General features: G+C 38.9%; 2 protein-coding genes across 2 annotated transcripts; one reads left to right on the plus strand and one right to left on the minus strand.

Annotated features, from left to right (window-relative positions):
* Positions 1–806: 806 nt before the first annotated feature.
* gngt1 (guanine nucleotide binding protein (G protein), gamma transducing activity polypeptide 1) lies at positions 807–1,784 on the minus strand. The gene is made up of 3 exons (XM_044336621.1): positions 1,717–1,784; positions 1,486–1,584; positions 807–1,267 (listed from the first exon to the last, which is right to left on the minus strand). Exons 2-3 carry the CDS (start codon positions 1,579–1,581, stop codon positions 1,142–1,144), a joined length of 222 nt encoding a protein of 73 aa, XP_044192556.1. The 5' UTR covers positions 1,582–1,584; positions 1,717–1,784; the 3' UTR covers positions 807–1,141.
* Positions 1,785–2,929: 1,145 nt separating this feature from the next.
* Positions 2,930–5,346, plus strand: tfpi2 (tissue factor pathway inhibitor 2). Its single transcript, XM_044336620.1, has 5 exons — positions 2,930–3,057; positions 3,303–3,473; positions 3,722–3,901; positions 4,301–4,474; positions 4,917–5,346. Exons 1-5 carry the CDS (start codon positions 2,985–2,987, stop codon positions 4,997–4,999), a joined length of 681 nt encoding a protein of 226 aa, XP_044192555.1. The 5' UTR covers positions 2,930–2,984; the 3' UTR covers positions 5,000–5,346.
* Positions 5,347–25,266: the final 19,920 nt, after the last annotated feature.

The raw sequence follows: 25,266 nt of genomic DNA on the forward strand, positions 1-25,266 counted from the left end.
GGTAATGTTTGACTCACCGTCTTCCGTCATTTAGGAAAATGCCACCATTAAACAAATAGAATAGGTACTCTTGTAGTTTACAGGAAAGCTACAGTTGCCATTCGCATCTCTGTGGTTCTCAACAATTGGGGTTGGACACCCTCAGAGGGTCACAAGATACATCTCTGAGGTTGCAGAATAAAATAAAAATAAAAATCCACTTAAAATCAGGTAATCAATTTGTAAAACATGCATGCTTTGGGTGTGTTTTTTCATTCATCATTCCAGGCATCTACTGGATTTGATTCATTTTCTTATGATATTAAACTCAGTTTGCAAGTCTTGAAACATGTTTGAATTGTATAAAATCAAATCACATTTTCATTAAGTTTCTATTATTGTTGTGAGATATTGAAGTCTGTGCATAATCATGCAGTTATTGGAACTGGAGTCAAAGTCCTTGTACATGTTAACATACTTGGCTAATAAAGCTGATTGTGATTCTGATTGTAATGTAGCAGTGACAAGTATAACTACAGAAGTTTCAAGGGTCCGTGAACTGATTTTCCTACAGAAATAAATGAAAACAAATGGCTGCCATGATCTGCAGGACACCAAAACATCTAAAACGGTACAGAAACTTCCAAACACACTGGTATGGTCCTTTATGTTTGATCTACTATGATGTATGCTACAAAATAATAATGATCTCATAAAGATTTATGTCAAATTTTGACAAATTCTAAATCTATGCAAACAAAGTCAAGATGTATCTGTTTTGTCAGTCCTGTCATGAAACCTTCCCACAGTAAATGATGGAGACAGGCTGAGTTATAAACAAGCACATTTAATGACAGTTGCTTCTGTGTATGAAACAACACATTGGTCCATTTTTTTCAGACTATATACATCACACAAGAGAAAAGCATTACATAAACTTTTACCAAATACAACTCTTTTTGAATTGCATCTTTTCAAGAATACAACTGTAAGGTTACAAATCTGGCCAGAAGATAGGGAATTGTTTGGAGCTTGTGAAGTTTTATAAATATATTCTTTATTATGTCCTTCTAGTCTTCTCGGTCTGCAAATCCATTTTAAGAGGGGAGAGAGAATGTCCTTGGGTGCTAATCTGAGATTTGAAAAGCTCCTCAGGTCCAGTCTAGCAAATGACACAGCCACCTTTCTCCTTGAAGGGGTTCTTCTCCTCTGGAATGCCTTTGACGAGGATGTCCTCCTCCTCTCCGGCCTGAATGTATTCCTTGATCTCCTCACAGCATTTAGATGTCTAAAGTGAACAGGCAAAGGTATTGAAACAGTGTTATCCAGCAATTTATCTCAGTTTAAATGCTGTCCCTGATTGAAGTAATTGCTCTAGGTATAATTACAATCAGACAGATTGACAACTATTTGCTTGTTGTCAAGGATAAAAGTCTGGAAAACTAATTTCTCTGTCTTTACAAACGAGGCACTGGCATATTCATCACCTTAGTTTAAAGAACTTACCAACCACCTCTCAAGTTTCACTTCAATTTTAAGTTGGTTTACTTCCATTACAGCCTTGTCCTTGTCCGTCAGGTCCTCTACGTTTATGACCGGCATTCTCTATAAGAAAAAAAAGTGTATATGAAGAATGTTTTGCAAAACATGAATTTCTATGTGACAGATAAAAACATCCTGAATGATATACCTGACAATTTTGTTTAAATGTAATTTAAAGAATAGAAATGTACTCACGAATGCTTACAGGGAGCAGTCCTTCACCCCTGAAATCCTGCTGAAGAATCCCTCTCCTCTCCCTCAATCTGGGTTATAAAGTAATCTGCATAAACAATCCTAATCCTCTAATCTGATTAAAACAAGGCCCCACTGTATGATCACTCCAGTATCGTAAGTATGCTTTCAAAGGGGACTTACACAGGTGTCTTTTGGCTATCTTTGAAATTTATGTATAAACAATTATCTGTTTTTACTATATGTTGCAAATTAAATTTGGATTTTTTTTCTATTCTGACACAGTTTTTAATTTCATATATGGGTCAAGGGGTGGTGCCTCATGTTTCAGGTCACTTTGATAAGACGGCTAATCTGTATTTAGCCTCCCCCTGTCAAGGTGGAGATGCATCATTGTCCTAAACATGACTGCATGGCAGTTTTCCAACAACATAAAGGCAACCTTAACTTAAATGTTATAACTGGATTGAATCCGGCATTTGGATCCTTGTAGGAATAGGGGATTCAGATTTAAACTCTATTTTATTGTGCATTTTGTCTTTAGTTTTCAGATAATGCTGCTTTCAAGTTTAAGGAATGGAGACCTTGAGCGTTCAGTGGTGCAAGACATTACTGTTTCGTTAAGAGAAAGTTGGCAATCATTAAGCATAACAAAAGATATCATAGACCAAAAGGCTGGAAATGGAGGTGACAGTGCTTTCAGGTTTTGAGGCTTTGAGGGAAAATGTGTGTGTGTGTGTGTGTGTGTGTGTGTGTGTGTGTGTGTGTGTGTGTGTGTGTGTGTGTGTGTGTGTGTGTGCGCGCACGTGGGATAAGAGACAGCCAGTGAGACAGCTATGTAATGGGAATTTGCCAGGATGTATCAGACATGTAAGATGTTATGGTTTAAAGTGTCTGTTCCTTAGAAACATCATTGTTATTGACATAATTCATCCCTGTGCATCAGCAGCATGATCATCGTCACCACTATCATCATCGTCAGTGGCCAGTGACAGTGACATAATGAATTTAACTTATTATTACATTTGGGTTAAATATCCCCTTAGTCACTAGAGTGACAGTTCTCTAAGGAAATACAACATTAAAACGTCCCTCTCTGATGTCATTAACGACTCTCATCACTTCACTAATCTTACACAGAAGTATGGAAATGAGTCATTAAATCTCCGCCCCTTATTTCCCTTAGGAAACACTCCAGAAAAGTATAAAACTGCGCTGGTTGGGATGGTCTTGAGAGCGGAAAAGACTGGAATTGGAGCAAAAGTTGCACAATGGAGTTTTGCATATTATCAATAATTGCACTTCTGTCCTCGTTTTACAACGTTTTGGCGTTGCCACCTAAAGGTAATGGAGTAAGAGAAACTAACAGCGTTTTTTTTTTTCTCGTGCCTTCAGTTTTTACTTCTCTTTAAACTTTTTCATTGTTGGCCATGTTTTGACCTCGGGCGCAAGACATGTTGGCATTACAGATACTCAGTTTGGCGACTGCTTAAGGCGCAGCACTGTTTACAACTTACTTTAATACTATATCGCCTTTTTTCGTCGATTGTTTTCGTGTTTCAATAATAGTATTTTTTGCTGCTTTTCAGACGTGTGTCTCCTTCAAGTCGACGAGGGACCTTGCAGAGGTGAAATAGAGCGCTATTACTACAACACTATCACCCAGAAGTGCGAGATTTTCTACTATGGAGGGTGCCAAGGAAATGCCAATAACTTCAAAAGTTACCAGGAGTGCCACAAAACATGTTACAAAATCCCAAGTAAGTTCTCAATGTGATGAGGATACACTTAAGATGATGGTGACCTTTCCCACTTCTGAAAGTTCTTGAATGTATACTGAGTGTGGTATTTGATATTTAAAAATGTACCCTGAAAACTAAGACATTCATAAGTGCATTTTTTTTAAATTCTAGGCCTGTTTAAGTTAGTACTTATTGTGGAAAAGGTGCACCTCAGTGTGTCACATGATCTTATTCCCAACCTCAAACCATGTCATTCTTTTCACCAGAGATTCCCCAAGTCTGTAGGTTCCCTAAAGAGGAGGGACCCTGCCGTGCCCTCTTCAGCCGCTACTTCTTCAACATGACCACCATGCAGTGTGAGCACTTTTATTATGGTGGCTGCAATGGGAATTCAAATCGCTTCCAAGATCTCCCCTCTTGCATGGAGTACTGCAGTCCAAGAAAAAGTTAGTAAAAACGTATTCACCTTGATGTGTCGCCACTGAACAGCCCTGAAGGGATGCTCAGTGGCGGCACTCTGTGCATGTATGACAATAGAAAAAACAAATCAAACACTGACATAGCAGTGATGATTCGAATGATGATTAGATTCCAGGTTTGAATTACACATAACTATTTCACATGAAAAATGATTCATCAAACCTTTGTGAGAATGCAAAATAGATAAAAATATGTCAGTCATAAATAATTAAACAATCTCTGGAAAAAATGTCGTTGCACTTTAGAAAAAACAATCAAAAATGTAAGACATTTGGAATTTATTTGAAACAAATTCTTCTGATTGTTCTCTGATCCAAAAACTATGATCGTCAGGCTCATTGCGTGCTTTTTGATTTATTTTACAGCTGTTCCTGTGCTCTGCCTGGATCCTCTGGACAAGGGGAAATGTTCAGCTTCCATACCAAGATATTACTACAACACAGCCAGCAAGATGTGTGAGGAGTTCATCTACTCCGGCTGTGGAGGGAGCAGCAACAACTTTGTCTCGCGGCAGAGCTGCATGGATGTGTGTGTTAAAGGTGTGTGAGTAGGGAATGTATGTGGTGAAAGTTTCCACCCTGAAGCCAGTAATTGAAGATGATGACTGTGGGAGAATAACAGTAGCAGACTTCTTAATTCAATAATTACAGTGTTTGGATTCCCACTCGGGCCCACTTGTTGGTTTGGATTTGGAGAGAATTCAGAAAAGTCAGAGGGGACTTGGGAGGAACCCAAATAATGCTTAGCTGATTTCAATATCAGGCTGAAAAAATGCTTGGCATCTGAAGAAAGCATTAGCATACACACAGGGATGATGTTCTCCAAACCATTTATGCACTGTAGCCAATCATTATTTTATAACTGAAAGGAAACCTAGGAAAATCTAACCCAGTATATAACTACAAAGTTTTATAGTTTGATTATCAACAGACAACATTTAAAATCATATACTAATCAGTTGTTATACATTTTTTGTTCCAGGAGGGAAAAAGCACACCACCCAAAGAAAAATGCGTCGCCTGAGAAGAAATAGAAATAAACGCATCACTTTCTGGCGAACATAGACGTCTGTGACTTTCTCGGGGATTCTCACCTGGACAAGGACACAGTGGAGACTAACATTTATTAAACTGACGTTGTTTATGCCAAAAATATCAACCAGGTCGTCATTGCTGTTCATTTTACTGGAAGAGATTTTAGTGGAATATACACAAATGTCGACTGTAGTTGTCTGTAATACTGTATGAGCTATTTTCAAATGTGATTATACTGTATGTTGTTGACAAAGTTTATTACTACTGCACTAGTGTTCCAGATTCTGTATTTTTTATACTTTATGTATATAATATATCTTTTGTATGAGTAACACATTATAATGGTGAACTTTTTTGATAAAATATATGGAATTTTATGAAGTATTGTGCCATTTTTTTGTACTTATACGCTGCTGTTTTCAGGAAATTACAGTTCTGTGTGGTATCTGAATAACTCAAAATCACTGAAGAGTAACGTTCAAGAGTGTCTTTATTGTTTCTACACAAGTGCAACACTACAGGGAAAAAAAAAACAGGCTAGGCTGGTTTCTTCACTTTCTCTCAGTCACTTTCACTTTATCTCTAGGCCTCTTCCATTTTTTTTTTTACTAATGCTGCTTCACTCGTCTTCCCCCCTTATCTGGTAATACTTTGCAAGCCACTCAAGCCTATCTGGTTTGCCTCAGCAAAACTGTGAATCAGGAAGGAAGCAATCACGGAGCCTCTACTGCAGCAGGTTCATTAGAACTTTGCATGTTTAGAGGAGAGGAAGCGACAGGTTTACAAAATGTGAATCATGAGCTTCCAGCAGTGTTGTTTGATAATTATAATGTAGTAATGCCGCATTACAAACAATTATAATGGCAAACCAGAATGCATCCATGCATGAATACAATGTATGTTAATGTATTTGACACACATTTTCTCCCATGCTCAATTTTTTGAATACGATTTTGCAATGTTGTATTTTCTTTTATGACACAGTCTCAGATTTACCACATGTGAAATCAGATTTTACTGTAAGCCCGTTAAGGGAAGGAAGCTATAAATTCAAAGTATCTATATCCTGACTGTCCTAAATCTTCTCTTTGTTCCATCTCCTATAATAGAATAGTTGAGGCACTGTGTGATTTTTCAGACAATAAATATTTATGGATGATATCAAAGGATACTGCTCACCCATTGGGCTTGGCTATAAATAGCAATAAAAGGTAATACATCTGGCTAGGCCCTCTGCTATTAAGAACCAAAGCTAAATCATCTATTAGATAGCAATATGAGAGAGGATGTCATCCTAATAGTCTGTATACAGCTTCTCAAAAGCAACATAGTCTTGAAATCATCATTACCGCTTGCACTGGAACAGGTGGTTTGGGGATCTGAGATTAAGATTACTTTGACCTCCTGCCCTTTGAAGTAAACTTTTCTTCTCTATACCTTGTAAAACATACTGTTTAAGAGATGTAGAAAGCAGCAAAGCAAAAGAGGAGTCTCAAATCTCATCCAGTACAGGTCAGTGGTCATTGGTGTCTTTTCTAAAGCTGCAAAACAATGGCTGATGCACAGAAAAGTAAGCAAGATGCTCAAAACAACCTATTTGCTATTCACTCTTTTTCTATTGCAGCTGCTCAACATCTAATTCTATAATGATAACAGATATTTTATTGAGTTTGGGTTTAATTACACCTTGCATCAACATATTCTTACAGTCTGTTTTAATCACCAAACGAAGTGTTTGAGATGACACAAACTGACTCAATGGTTGACTTTTAATTACAACAAAGCTCTGTCTTGGAACATTAATGCATGGCAATATGATACTGATTACAAAAGATTTGGTGTAGTTCAGAGGGCTCGAGATGAATTGATCCTGCTTGGGTTATTTCATTAGCTGCAGTACATTAAGCAGTTTAAGCAATTTTGCGCTCATTCTCAATGGTGATTAATAGGCGTTCACACTGAAACATGGTTCTCATCTAAAACAAGATTAATTCCATGTATCTTTAACCATTTGTCATACACTAATATTGTGGTTTTAAAAGTTGCCATTAAATTACTATACTCATTTCAGAGTATAAACATGTAGAATGACTGTGTTGAGAAATGGTTTTGAATTCACTGTTAAACACAAAATACTTGCTCAGAGTGTGCTAATTTATCATGTAACATGATACCAAATGAATATATCATTCTGCTAGGATGTTTCAGCCTACTGTAGGAGAGTATCTTAGACGCCCCCTGGTGGCATTTTTATATGTCTAACAACAACCAAAAGCAAACAAGTAGCAACTTTACTGCTTTCTTTTTGGGTACAATACACTATAAATTAACTTATAATGGATTTTTTTTTTGCAAATCCTAAAAGTAAATGAGCCATTCTAATGACTGCATTAAAGAAACTATTAAACTGCAGATACTACACATTTTGCAGGCTCTTGTAGTTACAATACGCTTCAGAACTCCAGAGCAGCCCACACTAAACTGCTCAGGTGTTCACTCAGCAGCATTTCCTATATTGTTTTGGTTTTTTTTTTAATAAGCACTGCCTCCAGAGTGCTCTCACCTGCTTTGGCAGCATCGGAGCTACATGGTTTCCTAGTTTTATTCTATGTGTTTGGCACAGAACCAATTCATCAAGATGAGAAAAACCAACCTTAAGCAGATAGAACAGTATAATATATGACAAATGACAGTATTCACTCATGTGCTGGTGTCTCCAAAGCCAGAAACAGGAAATCCATTACATTTGTGATATTATCAACAAAGCTATCTTAGCGAGGTAAATTCCCTCGCTAATATCACAGGATGTGAGCACTATGGTCTATAAATGTTGGTGTTGAACAGAAACAAGTCACATTGGGTATAAAGTCTCAATTTTATCCACTAAATCACAGCAGTATAAGTGTGTTGCCGGACTTGCTGACAGCTTTTGAGCTCTGGCGACAGGAGTAACACACTGCATGCAAATTGAAGTGATTTTTTTATTTTTTTATTTTAAAGATACATCATTTCTGAGCTGTCAGCGCTTGGTCTGTAGACCAAACATGTCAAGAGGCTTCTGGCTTCCACGCGGCCTTCCCTGCCACGACATGGCATCAGAGTTTCCCCCGACATCCATCACACTCTGTTGGGTAGAGTGGAACACCTCTCCCCTCACACAACTAAGACTGATGACTCTGGTGATGAAAATCTTGGCTGCTTTTTTACTGTCTACCTGGCTGCCAAACTCATGTAGCTATTGTATAATTAAACATGTCAGACCACTCCATGCTTCTGTTTCCGAGATGCCCTCGCAGGTGCAGGTTACCAGCTGATTCCCAGACGAATGCCAACAGAAAGAGATTAATTTGTCAACGTGCAGTGTTCCTTGTGCACTTGTGTGTAGTAGAGACTTACTAACAGTCATTACACTTCCTCACCCGCACAACCCGCTCCCTCATGTAATTTCACCCACCTTTGGCTTTAACGGTGCAGTAATCGATTTTTGAGATGAATACTAATTTATACAGTTCTACGGCAGACTCTTGTTTAGGTAAATTCAGAGTGTTCTATCCTAGTGTATAAAGGTTAAAGATTATTTGAACAAAAGAGACAGAAACGGCCTGTGGAGTGGACAGCGGTCTTTACTGGTTACAATCATACTGTGCTTTTGTTGCTGGAGAATAGAATCTCTTTTGCAGTAGATGACTCAGAGCTGTAAATAAATCTACTGCTTTCACCCTCCCGCAAATGTGCCAGACTCCTTTTTCATCAAAGTTGGGAAGATTAAAAATGATTTGAGCAGAACGAACAAATGCAGATGCCTATTTTTCCCTGAGCCAGATGATTTTTTTTCCTTTTTCCCCCACACAATTGAAAAGTGATAAAAAAATAAAATAAAATAAATAAAGATTTCAATCTGAGCTGGAGCTTCCTCTTTGCCTGTATGCTTCAATTACCACCTTCGCAGAGGTTAAAGACTTTATATTGAGCTCCCGTTCAGCAGTTCTCTGCAGACTCGGCAGCTAAATACATTGGCACAATTGAATTTTCTGCTTAATAATGGCTTTTTAATATATATTACATTTAAGAAAGCTGACCCACCACATGCTCCCCAGAGGAGGGTTGAAGAGAGGAACCGCAAATACCCTGAATAAGCAGATTGTACGCCAACTATAGGTGAGGAACAATCTGTCTTTTGTGATGTTGTGTCCTGCTGCAAACTGGAAATAATTTAGTGGACTGATCGATGGACTGAGAGAGGATATAAAGTGACAGTTCTGCTTAAGATTTTGATAATCAATAACTGTGAATATCATAACAACAGGCAGCAAGATGTCTGAACTTTAGTAGTATTATTTTGTCATTAAATGCAGACTGACATCACAAATGGGCCCTTTCACAGCAGACATTTTGACTTGTTATTGTAGCGAAAGCACCAGTGTTAGTAATAACATTAACATTAGGCTCCATTCCAGTCAAGTGTCAGAAAGACATGATAGGGTGACAGTGAGCCAACATGCACAACACCAGAACCCTGAATCTGAGCAGCTAAATGAAATTCAGCCATTGTTAAACTTATCATTTACTTTTCCCACTGTGGCATGTCAAAATGTCCTCTGTGAACAAGGCTAGGCCTATTTAGAGTGCAACAAATGTGTATTAGATTTAATCTGCACGTGTTTAGTGATGTACTATCAAAGAATCTTTACATAATTTACCGAAACATCACAACGACACAGATGAGCTTTAAGCCAGTTAAACAAAAGAACCATGTAGATTTTTTTTTCTTTTTGAAAAGTCCATACTATGAATGTAGGAGGAGACTTACTGTTGAAATCAATCATCTGACCTCACTGCTATGACTTCATCTTCAAACTTATGTTTGGTATGTAACAATCAAAGGGAAGGTTGTGTTGAAAGATAAGGTCAGATTTTTTCAAGTTCATCTTTATACAATACTCACATGTATTATACAGTATAAAATCTGTACAAACAAGCCTTCAACACCAAATCTGAACTTCTATACACACTTAACCAATGTTACTGTCCAAATAAGTAGCTTTTAACAGTGGAGATCCCTTTTCTGGTGCCTGAAAGTACTGTTGTCCAGCCAGGATTATCTTTTAACCACAAAAGCCACAGAAACAATCCTGATGCGATCATTTCCTCCAGTGTAATAACTCCTGCTGGCCATAAAATTAGGGTTACGGTTATTTAGGGTTAGGGTTATTCTCAGTCCTTTTTTTTTTTACTGAGAATATCATTGACTCTGACTTGTGTCAGTGCATCAAGTTCATACAGAAACCTTGAAACAAAACCTAAAGAAAAGCATGCATTTCAATCCTATTATACAGCTCAATCTTGCCTTAAGATGAACAGCAAAGAAACATTAAAGTGATTATGTCATCTGTTGAGACAAATCCTTAAAACTGCCCCATAGAAAATGAAATGAAGTCTTTGACAGTGATGGTTTTACTGGGACACGGGCAGACTTCCTGATTCACAGCTGGAAGCCAACATTAAAATCAGACATATATGAATGCCACGGACAGACACATTACCCACTCATCTGGTGACATCACCCATTCAAGTCTCAATGGTGTTACTTCCAACGGAGACACCAGAGTTGTCTGTGTTTGTAGATGGGGATTTTTCTGTATAAAATCTTTGGAAATGCTTGTAATGTTTTTACTTGACATAGTTTTTGTTTCTAATTGGAAACCCAGCAATCAGTCATCATCTGTGCTTTCAGTCTCTCTTTTATCATGCATAATTGGCAGAAGCGCGCACGGTGCTCTTTAACCTTTGATGATAACAATCATTCCAGCCTCATCTCTTGTTTGTAGGTTTTTCAATATCCCCGAGACAAAAATATAATAATAATTTCATTCCTTCATGGCAGGATATGATGCAGAGACGGCCTATTAATTTTATACTGTGAACCGATATCGATGACACTGGCACCAAACTCACACGGCCTTTTCTCCTGCATCATTATCCTCCAGATTCACAACCCAGCAAGTCCTGCAAAACAGGCGTCTCTCCAGCTCCATTTTCCTCATTCGTCCACCTTCCATCATCACCACAACTAACCATAATGAGGGGATTCAGAGAAGAGGACTTGCTTTTTCATGGAAGTGTTCTCAAACCACAATACCATCTGCAGCATGGCTGCAAATGTGACCAATCAAAGTGGGGGTTCTGCCAAGAGGGATTTTTGATAAGACTACGGTGTTGCATGTTCAGAATGACTTGTGGATAGGGAAAAATGGTAAAAAAAATTCCTTGAAGTAGAAAGAAGAGCCAAATCTGTCACTGACAACCGAAAAATGAATTGCTTCCTTTTCCTTAGATGACAGTTTTTCGTGCTGTCCAGAAATCTGTGCAACTGGAAAGTCCCATTTTTTGTGATATATCATGATTTAGGGTTAATCTAATTAACTTAATGTGTGCATGTCAAATGTAGCTGACAAGTTGTTTTCAACGTTGGAAGATGACTAACATTCCCAAGTAGATTGTGTTTGTCCACTCCTCTCCTTCTCCCGGGTGGATGTCCTGTCTTTTCCTACTTTCTGCTGGTTTGAAAGGCAGCACTGCTTGTTTGCAGATCTTCCTGGCTTTAGAGATGACAGTCAGTTATAATATGTTATAAATATGCAGCTACATGGCTACCACTGTGTGTATTTGTGTGTGTGTGTGTGTTTGTGTGTGTGTGTGTGTGTGTGTGTGTGTGTGTGTGTGTGTGTGTGTGTGTGTGTGTGCATGTGCGTGAGATGAAGAGAGATGAGTGTTAAATTTGTGATGACGGGAATGGCAGACAAACACCTGCTTGTGTTGTAATTAAGTGTAAAGAGAAAGTTGCGGAACAAAAAGACAACAATGAGGAGACACTTCCTGTTTTTTTAAGTACTCCCTAAGGGGATTATTTCTGTTTTATACACTACCAGCTATCTAAATGCCAAGCTGGACTACCAGACATCAAATTGCCAATAAGGAAATCATCTGCTAGGTGAGTGTTCATCAAGGCATGAAGACTAAATAGGATAGACAGTCTCAAATACTCAGGAAAACCTATAAGGATGATGATTGGATATTTGACTGCATCTGCCAGCAACTCATCAGTGGTCCCCCAGAATTCAACTTGGTTTGCAGCTTTGACAAATGAATAAAAACGCTGTTTACAACGTGATTAATTCCCATGCTTCGTCACACAGTAATGATGATGATATGGAGGGAAATGCAGCAGTATAGGCCACAATAATGAGGTGGAGCTTGATGAGTTGGAGCTCTTTTTAGCCCTGTTCTCAGTTATCAGTTAATTATTGTCACATTGAAAAATATTTTTCTGCGACAACGCCCTGTTTCCATCATGTCCGCTGCTGACTATAATGCCACTAAAAAAGTCTGCTTGTTGAAAAGAGCAGATCCTAGAGTTTAGGCTTATACGCTTAGGTTTAGGTTGGGATTTAAAGTCCCCATCCACTCAAAAATGAAATTGCTTATTGTTACTTCACTTGGATGTTTGAGCTTCACTGTGCAGAGTGATGCCTGTGTAGAGTGTGACAAAAGAAGGCTGTTTTCACATTCATCTGCTGAAAATGGAAAGTTTCTCTGAGCTCACCACCACTGTCCAATATGCAATGTGCTGTACACAAGTGGAAACTTGAAGCCTCCACTGCACATACAGCACAGTGAGAATGGACTTTTCAGTGAAGCAGGAGGAATCTTGTGTCCAGTAGTACCTTTGAAATGAAAAATATTTGCAAATTTTTCAATAAAGGAGAAGAAATAGATATAATTTTAAGAGTCGAAAAAAACCCATTTGATTATTTATACTATATATTACTTTTATATGTCTTAAAACAGGTGGATGGAATCTCACAGGCCGTTTGCAGAGAGTCCTGATAGTGTGACTATTGGACTATAATGTGTGAGGGACTGATTTCAGAAGCATAGTGATTAGATATTCAGTTTGATAATCAACTCTTTTATTAACTGATAATATGAGCTTTGACTAATCATGTGTAAAAAAATAGCCTATATTTGATGACAAGAGATTTATAAATTAAAATAAATACATAATCCAATTCACTTTTCTACATCTCTTTAAATCCTCAGCTGCAAGGAGATAAAGGAGATGCTATCTATTGCTGCACACAGTATATCACGTCAACAAGGTCATTTTAAAGTCACTTCTGAGCATCCCACATATATTGTGGCGTTATGATTTTCTGGTAATGGGGTTTATTTTAGCACCGGTGTCCAGAGGAGTGTCCAAACCGATACCCTATGGAGAAGCTGCTTCTCCTCTCCTCCGCTGTGTGTGTCTTTAACGCACAGCCAGAGATAAGGCGAGGAGGAGCTCCACCACACGCTCGTCCGCGTAAACGGGAGGCTGTTTAGACGCACTTGGATTACCGGGCAGTCAACTGTCACCTCTCATAACTGCTACAGACCGGCGCCCTGCCCCGCGCTCCTCCGCCGCGCGCCATCGCCGGTCATTAATTCATCTCATAAAAAAGGTAGACACCTGGGCAAAGCCGCGGCAGTAGTAGCATTTGATTGATTTTTATTGTGTTTTTTCATCACCCTGGATGAGAAAAAAAAGTTTTTTTTATTGACTCTGCGTTAAATAGGAGCGCAGAAACTGGGAGTCAGCCTCGGAGGAAGGACAACACCGGGGCTTCTCTGAACCTCCTCAGCATCTGTTTCTTTCACTTGGGCTGCGATTTCTAAAATCTGTTGAAGTAAGGTAAGCCACTGGCTGAGGTTTTCTTTTAGGGTATTAACTTATTTAAGTCACTGATGGAAAAGGTGTATAGATTATTCAGGTAATGCGATGATATTTTCAGTTTGTCATTCAGTTTAAAGCCTAATTTACCTTATTTTATGTCACATATTCTACACCTATGAAAGAGAATCCGCGGCTTTTTGCATGAGATGACGCTATGTGAATTGGATTTTCATTTTTCCTGCGCTGTAATCGGATTATTATTATATGGTGTGTTGAAGGGGCGTTTAAATCTAAACACCAGTTTAGTTTAAGATCATTTTAAGCAAAGGAAAAATTCAGAGAATGCAGAATGTGACTCATCCTAGTCTCATGTTGTGCTGGATGATGCTCTATATCTGCCACAAGTAAAACTCAAGTAAAGGCTGAACAGAGTCCTCATTAGATTTAATTGTGTAATGAGTGCATGGATTACACACACAGCAGTGAAATCAATCTTTTTGGAGTTCCTCTTGAAGGAATCCTGGGTATTGCAATAACCCGCTGGGTATTTAACACAAGTTAATGCTCAGTAATGCCACAGTCAACTTCTGCAGATTGAATACTCCCCCGTGAATCAATCTAAATTTAAAGAAGGATTTTCAATAGTTGAGTACAAACTGTGCAGATAAGGCAGCGACGTGTCCTCCTCTTTGCATCCAACGACTCTCGAAGAAGTGTGTTACAGAAAAATCCCTTTAATGCCACACAGACATACATGCACTCTCGCATCACACAGACACACGCGTGCTTGTGTTGTATTTTTTTATAGGCTCCTGCTTCTCTTCAGAGGAATTAACAGAACAAAAATGGAGAGATGTCTGGTATGTTCCCAGCAATAAACATCATTTTACAAGCTAATAAACACAAAATAGGACACACACACATAAACACTCATGCTAATGCACAAAAGTAGACAAAGATTAAAGGTCAATGCATGTGATCTTTCTGCTCTTGCCATATTAATCACAATGCCACACTTAAAGTGCACCGCGTCTGTGTAGAAGGTGAGCCTGGACTGCCTTTTGCTTTGCTCTCAGAAAGAACTGTTGACTTTGCATGAGTTATATTTTCATGAGCCAAATCCACCCAGGACTTCTTCTTCTCTTCTCCGTGAGAATTTTGGACACCGCCTTTAAACCACCCTCATGCATTCACTCTCATATTGATTATATTAGCAAATTCATGGAAGGGGAAAATAAGCATTCCTTCATGGACCCACCGGCCCACAAGCCGGAAACAAAATCAGCCAAAATCATCGCTGAACGTAGCCCGCCGCAGTTCAGTCTCCAGTAGTAGAGCAGAAAACAGAGCAGAAACTGAAGTGCTTGCCTCAAAGATGTCTGCGGCTAAATTGAGATTTTTCTTTTGGGGATTCCTTCGTATTTACGTAACCGTGTTCAGAGTAATGGCTTGTGTCATCTGGGGTTTTATTAGAGGCAATGGTGAAGTGGCTTCAGTGAGCCGATACGTCTGTGAGCAACGAGACTGATAGTGTGCAACACAGAAGAAGACAAGAATAGCAACAGACACACAGTCAGGCTGTCAAAGAAAGAGAGAGAGAGACAGAGACAGAGAGAGAATGAGAGAGAGAGAGACAGCACGGAATGAGAAAGACAGCAGTGAAGAGATACATGCAGAAAGGCAGGCTGAGATATGTGCAGCGCCCTGCAGTGCATTGGGCTGGGTTGGCGACGTGTCTGACTGCTTTCTGGGTCTCAAAGATAAGTTCGTCATTCATCATCCCACACGCTGTCTGTCGGTCTGCCTGTCTGTCTGGTTGGAGACTGGTGAGCGAGCAAGCGGCAAATTTGCTCCCTGTTTGAAGGGACAGGAGTGAAGCATCTAAGAGAGAGAGAGAGACAGAGAAAGAAGTCTGCAAGAAAAGATGAAAAATGACAGGCAAATAAGGAAAGGCCTTTAGAGGGGCATTGTACCTTGAATTCAAAAAATGTGTCAACTGTGTGTTAGATTTCAGTGGTCTCTGAATTGTTGAGGAATGATGAGGCTTTTATACCCAAATAAAAGAGGTGGATGAATGGGGAAGTTATGTAGCTTCTTTGTGCTTTTGTACCTTATTTGGGGTTTTGGACAGCAATACTCCTGTAATTCTGTGGCGCTTAGGCCAACTGCAGTGGGAATACACCATACGATGCAAATGCAAATACACTCTTGCGTGCACGGCCGTACATACACAAATACATACACAGCTTCTCACCAGCTGTCTCCTCCCCTGTCTTACACACACACACACACACACACACACACACACACACACACACACACACAGACTCATGTAATTGAGACCCATCACTCAGGGAAGGGCAGCAGACCATCCACTGCCTGTTGTTATTCCTCAATATTAATCAAGCTAATGCGCCATGTTTTATTCATACGCACATGCAATGGCCCTAAACGTCACTCTGTCTGGGCATTGTAATCGTCATATTCATGAACAAGACAATGCTCAATTTACTCCTTAAGACTAACAGTGATAGTTATCTTGCTGCGCAGTACACTCTTGGCAGAACAAATCAGGGGCATCAAGCATCAAGAATCCTGCAAATAAACAGGAATCCGGTCCAGTGATGTCATTATGGAAAGGCCCATGTTGTCTTAAGCCAGTTGGACGATTTGGACAATTTTGCTGTCACGCAATTAACTACTTACACTGGCTGTTTTGCAAACCTTGAAAGAGTAAGCCAGGTTAAATGTTCTGAGAAACTGCATAATTTGGACTAACAGAGAAATGTGACACATTAAGGGTTGGAGTTCCAGTGCTAGCAAGCCATACATCAGGCTACGACAGATCCAAGGGTGTGGTTTAACCTTTTCTATTACATAATAAATAGGACTGTGTTGTCGGAGCCAGAGGTCAGGATTTACTTCTTCATTTCATGCTACCATACAACAGCGCACAGCTGGGTCTGTGTAAAATGATAAAGACATTTAAAGAACAGCAAGAGACACTAAAGTTGACTTAGCTGAAACTATTGAGCAAGCTGGAATGGTTATAGGATGTGATTAAAGTTAAGTGTTGCAATATGTGCAGCGCAGCTGTACCCATTCTGTCCATCTTTCATGTTACTCCGCTCTCAGTTCTCTGTATGAGTCAGATATGAACTTTATTCAGGCAAATGCTCCTATTCATGATTTTCCATGAAGACAAGAGGGATCTGCTGTCATAAAATTTAATTTCACAGTCATCTGTTGCAGTTATCTCCGCCCCGTTAAGCTGTTTACCAAGTGCAGGTGGCTGGATGAGCGGTTTTAGAGAAGCAGAACCTTGCAATATTTGCATGTGATTTCTGCTTCAACTGGGTGAAGACTTAAGGAACTTAAACCACATTACATTTGTGAAACACAAAAGATCTCTATTTCAGTTTAGTTATTACTTTAATACAAATAAAACCATCCATTTTATGCAATGATACATCTCACTATTGTAAATAATTCTGTATCTTCAGCACTGCATATAGTGAACAGCTACAGTAGTATCAATAGGTGGTGCTAGAATAGAGTGAATGACTGATGACTCAGTAAACAGGGATCTATACAACAGAGGTGGCATGAGAAGTGTGTGAGTGTGTGTGTGTGTGGGTGTGTGTGTTTGTAAGTAAGACAGCGATACAGAGAGATCCATTTCTGATGGTTCAACATTTTCATATAAATGTCTTTGTGCCTCCTCTGGCGTCTGATGTCTTTCCCTCCTCCTTCAATTTGCAGCACCGCTACTTAATACGCACAGCTGCACAGCTAATGGCAAAACGTGCTCCCTGACTTCCTTGATTAATCGAATGTTCCCTATCAGAAATCATGATGATCTATCAGCAAAGATCATGAACATGCAGTTCCACATGACCTTTCTATTATTATTATTTTTAAAATCTCATCTCACAAATGTACCTTAAGGTCATAAAAAAACAAACACAGGTTTTCAAACAGAAAAAGCAAATTTTCAAAATTCCTTACCTGGGCTATTATAACTTAACAGACAGCTTTTTTAAATGGTAAGGTAACTCATTATCTAATCACTGTTAGTCTGTGAGAAAGACTGATTAAAGCCTGCTTACAGCTGTTAAATTGGGCATTTAATGCAATTCAATTCTCCAGAATGGCTTCTACATTTCCACCAAGCTAAGAAAGCCGTTAACCCCCTTTAGTATCCAAAATCTTCTATTTATGCTGTCTTCAACAAGTAACTCCTCACGAACAACAATTAACAATTACCCTGCTAAATGTTTACTTCAGATAGCGTACTCATTTAAGGGCTTTTGTGCCTCTGGATGTTGTGGAGCGCTTTGTAACTATGTGTTTTAAAAAGTGCTATATAAATAAAAGCTTACTCACTTACTTACTTACTTACTATTAATAACCAAGCATAAAGCTTTCATTGAGTGCAGGGTTGCATCATAGCAGCAGCCACATGCCAATGCGAGTCCCCTTGGATTCGATCAAAATGTCTCATACGTGTGATCAATATGCTGTCGTAAAACAAATTCTGATGCAGCCTTTTAAAGCCAACTTTCTGCAGACGCATCTCTTTCCTTTTGGATGTCTTTGACAGTAAATGGAATAAACAGGTCTGGATAAAGGATCCAATTAGCATGCTAATGTCCATGCATTTCTATTTTCTGCTGTCAGTGTAACAAGAAGTGACACACACTTGTCTCATTTTTTCCCCTTTGATCTTGCTGGTATTTGCTGCTCATTCTCTTAGATTCTGTTGTTGTTATTTTTTTTAATTTTCATTTTTTCAGTCTTTTTTATTTTCTTCAATTCACGTGCTACCATTTTTTATTCACGTGTACCTCCAAACTACCTCATTTCATCTCCCTAGTGTCTTAACCTCATGCTCCTCCTGTCTCATTTCATCGTTCTTTTTCCCCTTTTTTGTGTTCATCAGGGGCCAGACTGAAACACACTGGTCTGCCTCCTCTTATTGGATTTCATTTTCTGTCTCTGGCTCTGTTCACACCTGGCATTAAAATGCGTCTTGGGTGATCTGATCACAAGTGGACAGCTCAAAGTACAGGTGTGAACGCACCCAAGATGAGGAGACATTGAGATCCGATAGCTCAGTCCACATTCAGACGTTGTCTGGGCCACATATGGGCACATTCTTTTAGCAGTGTGTACGCAAATGTGTCCTGGGCCACACTGAAGGACCGCCTACTCAACTGACGTCCTCTGCATAAGTGGCCAAGCAGGCAAGCGCCAATGCAGTCATATTAAAGTGCAAAACAACAACGGGGCTGTTGACCAGAGCAGAGAGTATGAAGTTAGCAGTACAGCTGTGAATGTAGCAGTGCAGTATGTGGACAGTTTAGGCTATTTGTCAGTGAATAAATGCAGCAACTCTTCAAGACCCAAGCCAAGTTCCCGTGCCTTGCTTGCTGATGGTTAAAGTGAAGGGGGTTAGCCCTGAAATAAGCAACAATGGGTTAGCCTAACCTGACTAGGCTCACTTAAGGTGCACTGACCTTTAAGGTGGACCAGCTATTCTCATTTTAGTGACAATCTCAGCTGCTCCTAAACAGAGAATGGAAAAATGTCTGGCTGCTGAGTCTCTCCCAATTTTTGCTCTCCTCTGCACCACATTTGGTCTTTGCAAACGGATGTACGTGCTTATTTACATATAGAGCGGGGAAGTGAGATCCGATCACGAGTGGTCACTTGAGACACATCTGGAGACTCGTTCTAATGCCAGGTGTGAACTGACGTATTTACAGCTATCCACTTGTAATTGGATCACCCAAGATGCATGTTAATGCCAGGTGTGAACGGAACCTCTGTCCGTCTTCTCCCCTCTTCAGCTCAGTCCTCTGTTGCTGCTCTGTCATTTCACTCTTTGTCCTTCTCAGTTAATTGCTTTCTCAGTCTCCCCTGTCTTTTCCCCCATCTCTCTATTCTTTCCATCCTCCTTCTTTTCTCTAAATCTTTACATCTTCTCCCTCCACTGTTTGGATGGAAAACACTTCCTGGGGGTTTTCTGTGCCAACCCCTGATAGCTCTCTGTCGCTTGAGGAGACATGCAATCAGAGTGCACATAACATAGGATCACTGACACAAATGGTGGACTTTATGGTTTCTCTTGACAATATCAGTTTAAAGAGTTAAATTGGCTCTCTTTTTTCAGTGTTTAAAGTGGCTGAAAATTGGAGGTGATAAAGTTTAGTGCAAGAAAAAAAAAAGGATTCAACCTCTCAGAATGTCCTCAATCTCCATTACAATAAGCTTCTCTGCCTTTTTGTTTGTGTTCACCTCAGATCTTACTTGCTGTTTACCAGCCAGGTGTCCTGATTATTGCTCCAGATATGCTTGTCCTTTTTCTCATAAACACTGACATTTAGAGTGACGCAGTGGAATATTTTTGGCTCCAGTTCCCCAGGATTTGACGCTCTCGCACACCACTGATGCATCTGTCTGCATACATGCCTGCAATCTGTCAAGACATGACATAGATGGTGATCTTTTTATTGATGAGAATTTGCGCTTTGCATCACAGAGAAGCCATCGCATGTCAAAGGAAGCATGAAAAGGTCACTCAAGGAATAGTTCGACATTTTGGGAAATTATTTGTGAGATGACGAGGTTGATGTCGTTACCATGCTCATAAGCTTCGGTAAATATGTAGCTTAGCTTAGCATAAAGACTGGAAACAGGGAGAACAGCTAGCCTGGATTTGTCCAAGAGTAACAAAATCCTCCAACTAGCATCTCTAAAGCTATTTCTTGGCCAGGAGCAGTTACCAGGCTCCATGAAATTACTACTCCAACCAAGAAGTAGTCTAGCACATAACCCCTTGTTAAATAGCAAACTGTTGTTTTACACTTGAGAACTTGAGAGGTAGGTTGATTTTGTTACCTTTGGACAAAGCCAGGCTAGCTGTTTCCTGATGTTTCCAATCTCTGTGCTAAACTAAGCTAACCGGCTTCTGGTTGAATGCAGCCACTTATTTAGCGAACAGACATGAAAGTGGTATTGATCTTCAAACACATGACAATGAATGATTCAGGAATCGTTTTGAGGCCCAAAGAAATATCGCAGGAGGAGCATTAGAGAGACATCAAGCTGTTCTAAAGGTCCCCTGCTGTTCAACATTGAAGTCTCACTCTCAGGGGGCCTGAAAGCACAGCCCTGCGTGGTTGGCTGTAATTAATGTAGCTTACTTTTTCCCTCCAAGGGCAGCTCTGTATGCTGTGAGACATTGGTAATTCTGACTTATTACAATATCCCTGGACTACCAGACTGCTTATTGATTTCCTTTGCCATTCAGCTCTTTTTCATCCTCATTTTAGCTCGCACTTCAAGTCTCTCTATGACTCACGGGGTCGGCTGTAATGCCAGGTGTAATCACTCTCTATTAAGGTTTCTGTGATTGATTGGTGGCACACAGGGAAAGCCGTTAGCTGACTTTTGAGGTTGTGGCCAATGATTTTCTCCTCTTTCGAAAACATTCAGTATTTTTTTGTCAGTTGGTCTCTGTGTTAGGCAATGTTCTCTGGAAATTTGGATGTGACCCTGATGCTTTTCAAAAAGCTGAGTGATGTTACTGTTTATTTCCATCAAAAAATGGGAAAATTCACACACTCATAACTCCAATGCATTTATTTCAACAAATGAAGAATGGCATTTTGTCGAAATTTCATTTGTTCAAATAAAAGCATCAGTTATGAGTGTGCTGCTTTTTCATTTTTTTGATGTCTGCCTCAAAGCATCTCACTAGAATAGGTGCATTTTCCCTTGTTTTTTAATTTCCATGCCAAGTGGTGTTTGCACAAACATAGAAGTCGGTGCAACCTTTAATCGCTGCCTTTTTTCAGCCTTAGCAATGATGTCAATGATCTTGGTTATTATTATCCACTGGTGTCCTTTCCTTCATCTTAATCTACACTATACTGGATTCTTGCTAAATGTTAAAACAGTTTCCAAGCTGGTGTCAGATATCTCCTACTGTTTATCATAAAGAACCTTTGTTGCATGGCAAACGTGCCCTTGTCTCATACAGTAGCAGCAGAAGAAGTAGAGAGGTCCAGGCTGAGCCTTTTTGCGGGTCTGAGAGGGCTTCAGAGGCTTCAGAATGAGGCTTCGGGGGCTTGTTGTGCAAAGAGTCATTTGCAGCATAACCTATCTTCTTCAAAAGCTCTCTGCTCTCACTTACTGCTTTACTCTTTCTCCTTTCTTGTCTTTTCCTATTGTTTCTGTTATCAATTTGTCTCTTATCACAGCTAATTTTTATTGCAATGTCTGCTCATTTTCTCTCCCCCACTTTATTTCATCACTCTCTTTATTTTCTCTTCTCTTAATTTCAGTACATTTTTACCTTCTGGTCATATTATTAAAGGACCAGTGTGAATAATTCAGTGGCATCTAATGGTGAGGTTGCAGATTGCAACCAACTGAATACCCTTCCCCTCCCCCTCCCCTTCCAAGTGTGTAGGAGAAACTACGGTGGCCGCAAAACTTGCAAAAAATGTGAAAGGCTTGGTGCTTGGTTTGTCCATTCTGGGCTACTGTAGAAACATGGTGGTCAAACATGGCGTGTTCTGTGGAAGAGGAGCCACTTGCTATGTAGATATAAAGGGCTCATTCTAAGGTAACAAAAAGACAACGGTTCTTGTTTTCAGGTGAATACACACTAATTAAAACATACTTAGAAATATTATATTCCGTTTCTGCCATGTCTGTTCTGCTAGATGTTACTATTGTACACACTGCACCTTTAAAGGACCCTGTTGGCTACCGTGCGTACTCGTGATAACAGCACCCATCTCTCAAACTCAGCATGTCTCTCTGTCTGTTTACAGCTTGTAGCCCCCAGACACTCCCTGACCCAACAGAGTGTACTAGGAACACTGAGCCCAGAAGGGAATTGTAGTTAATGCAACAAGTCCTCCAAATTAAACAAACACATAGGTTGTTTGTACCATACACTCCAGAACGGCCCATAGGAGCGCTTTCTGATATGCCGTCTCTATTGGCAGTAATCTGCAGGACAACATAATTTGTGCTTTCCAAAACTGTTACAAATCACTGTCAAAATTAATAATGTTTTATGATTTGACAATGCTGTGGTTAAAGTCTGATTAGGTTTAGGCACAAAGCACACTAGGTTAGGGTTAGGGAAAGATGATGATTTGGATTAAAATGATCTAACTATAGGTTTTTTATGGCCACTGAATTTATGACCTATAGTGTCGTTTTTCTTGGGAGAACAGGCTCAGTTAATGCCTTTCGGCTGAAGTCCAGCGCAAAAATACTTCTTTAATTGCTTTCCCATAGCCCTGCAGTGTGCAGTGCTTCCTGTCCAATTGCACATGAGGCAAGTGGGAGTGAACAATAGGACAAAAGGAATATCCTAATGGGACCTGTATTGCATGCAGATATGTAGTTTTGAAAAAAAAAAAAAAAAGTTTCTCATGATCTTCAGTAAATAGCTATTGATCCATTTTAGCCTATTGTGTGTCTGTACATAATGAATCATACAAGAGCCCTTGGCAAAAATTCTAACTTTAATAGAATCATAATGATTTTATCTTATTTTTTCTTGAAAGCAATATTTAAACTTTTAGTTTTCAGCAGGTGTGGGGAAAATAAACCCAAATACAAAAATCTGCAGCTTCTAGTCTGATAAAGGCTGCTGTGGCTCATTTGTCTGCATGCTGATGGATATGTTGACAGTGGTTGCCATCTTTTCTCTCATTATTTCTGCCAGTGACTGATAGAAGCAAAATTCTTTTGAAAAACTTAATGTGGAATGGAGAGCAAAGGTTGAGAGAGGAGGCCTCTGGAGAAAGGGTCCTCCCTCACAGTGATAATTGAGAGCATACTGTGGAAGAATGTGCGCACGATTTCTTTTCTGGATTTGAAAAAGTGAGGTTATCTTTAAGATATGAATTATGATCTGCAGGTGGAATGGGGGAATGGAGAGTACTGTACAGTAAGTCACCTAGATGACAGCACAAGCCTGGGCTCAGCCCATCTGTCACTGTCTTTCTTTGCTCTGAACTGGATCTTAAGATCTTCTGAGGGATATTGTTCTGTCTCTGTGTTTATCATTTTATTTTGCGGTGAAACCTCAAAGTGACTTTTAAAAACGGTTAATAGTATATAAGTTGTCAAACCTTATGAAAACTACCTCTGACTAACAGGAACATTACAATTCACGAAATGCCGTGTTATTGAGAAGATATGTTTCAAACTAGGAATATTAAATTTGTAGCTTCATTACACTAATAATTATTTATGGTGACTTCATTTATAACCTTTAATGGTATTCATATTTGCATTCATTAATGATATTCAGTCACATTCTTTGAATATTTAATAGCACTGTATTTTGCTACATTACACACTTGTGACCTTTTATAGTGCATTTTTACCCCATAGATGTGATGTATATATTTTTAAAAAATGTCTGATTTCAGTTATCTCTAATAGATGTCTTATCATATTTTGATAGTGATACATTTTTAATACCAAAAAAGACAGTTTATAATAGTTTGAAGGATATAATTGAAGTTTTTGATGTAATGCCAATAACTATAGATTAGTTAATATCATCAACTATATATTGGATATTAAGAAAGCAGTTAAATTTAATTTGCAGTTTAAAGGACAATTAATGACAATTAAAAATTAATAACATGAACTGAACAAAAACAAATTATATAAGTCAATCAATCCATTGCATTATATTTGTGGAAATATAATTCCCTGATAATAATTGTTATTATTATCATTGTTACAATTTTGAGTTTTAAAGCACTTTTGAATCACAGCAGGTGCTTATAGTGTCATAAGATGTTATTAAAATAAATATTATGCATTAGAGACAGTTAATGCACATTCAAATTTTAAAGGTGGTATTTATACAGTGTATTACACCTTCCATAAATGTACAAAATGTGAGAAAACATGTTTTCATCTGTTGAAAAACTGCAGGCCAGACAATCAAATATGCCATTCCTTAATTGTAGGAAAAGTAGTTAAGTTATGCTCAAGCATATTTTGTTGAAATGTTAAATGTTAAACGCTGATGTACAATATGTTGTATGACATACATCAACATACAGTGATAACACAGAGTAAGCCTGGCCCCATTACGAGGAACTTGGACACAGCAAGTTTAATGTTTATCTGTCAAATGAAAATACATTGTATAAAGTTAAAATAACACAGATTGAAACTGTATATGACTGTAAAAAGAATTTAAAGATCCCCTCCAGACATGTTTTCAGACATATAAAAATAATCTTACATTAATAATGGTTTGTGTCTGATATGGTTTTTCCAAAGAAAAAAAACAAAACAAAAAAACAAACAAGCAAACGAAATCAATTACCATGAAAAAATCCATAAAATTGCTTCTTCTTCTTCTCCCTTGTTGAAAAATCCAATTCATGAATACATAAATATTTTTCATTTCAAAAGTTGAACTGCTGGATGTCTCCTACTTCACTGAAAAGTAAATTTTCAGAGTATGTGCGCTGAAAGCTTCAAGTTTCCACATCACACTTGTGTAAGTTGAATACTGGCCCAC

Source organism: Thunnus albacares, chromosome 19, assembly GCF_914725855.1.
Source record: "Thunnus albacares chromosome 19, fThuAlb1.1, whole genome shotgun sequence".
Taxonomy (NCBI): Eukaryota; Metazoa; Chordata; class Actinopteri; order Scombriformes; family Scombridae; genus Thunnus; species Thunnus albacares.

Bases quoted from the DNA above. Each gene is read 5' to 3' on its own strand.
- gngt1 (XM_044336621.1), bottom strand. From the start codon at position 1,581: ATGCCGGTCATAAACGTAGAGGACCTGACGGACAAGGACAAGGCTGTA. The intron at 1,268-1,485 runs GTAAGTTCTTTA...TGTTCACTTTAG, and splicing joins TGAAACTTGAGAGGTGGTTG to ACATCTAAATGCTGTGAGGA.
- tfpi2 (XM_044336620.1), top strand. From the start codon at position 2,985: ATGGAGTTTTGCATATTATCAATAATTGCACTTCTGTCCTCGTTTTAC. The intron at 3,058-3,302 runs GTAATGGAGTAA...GCTGCTTTTCAG, and splicing joins TTTGGCGTTGCCACCTAAAG to ACGTGTGTCTCCTTCAAGTC. The intron at 3,474-3,721 runs GTAAGTTCTCAA...TCTTTTCACCAG, and splicing joins AACATGTTACAAAATCCCAA to AGATTCCCCAAGTCTGTAGG.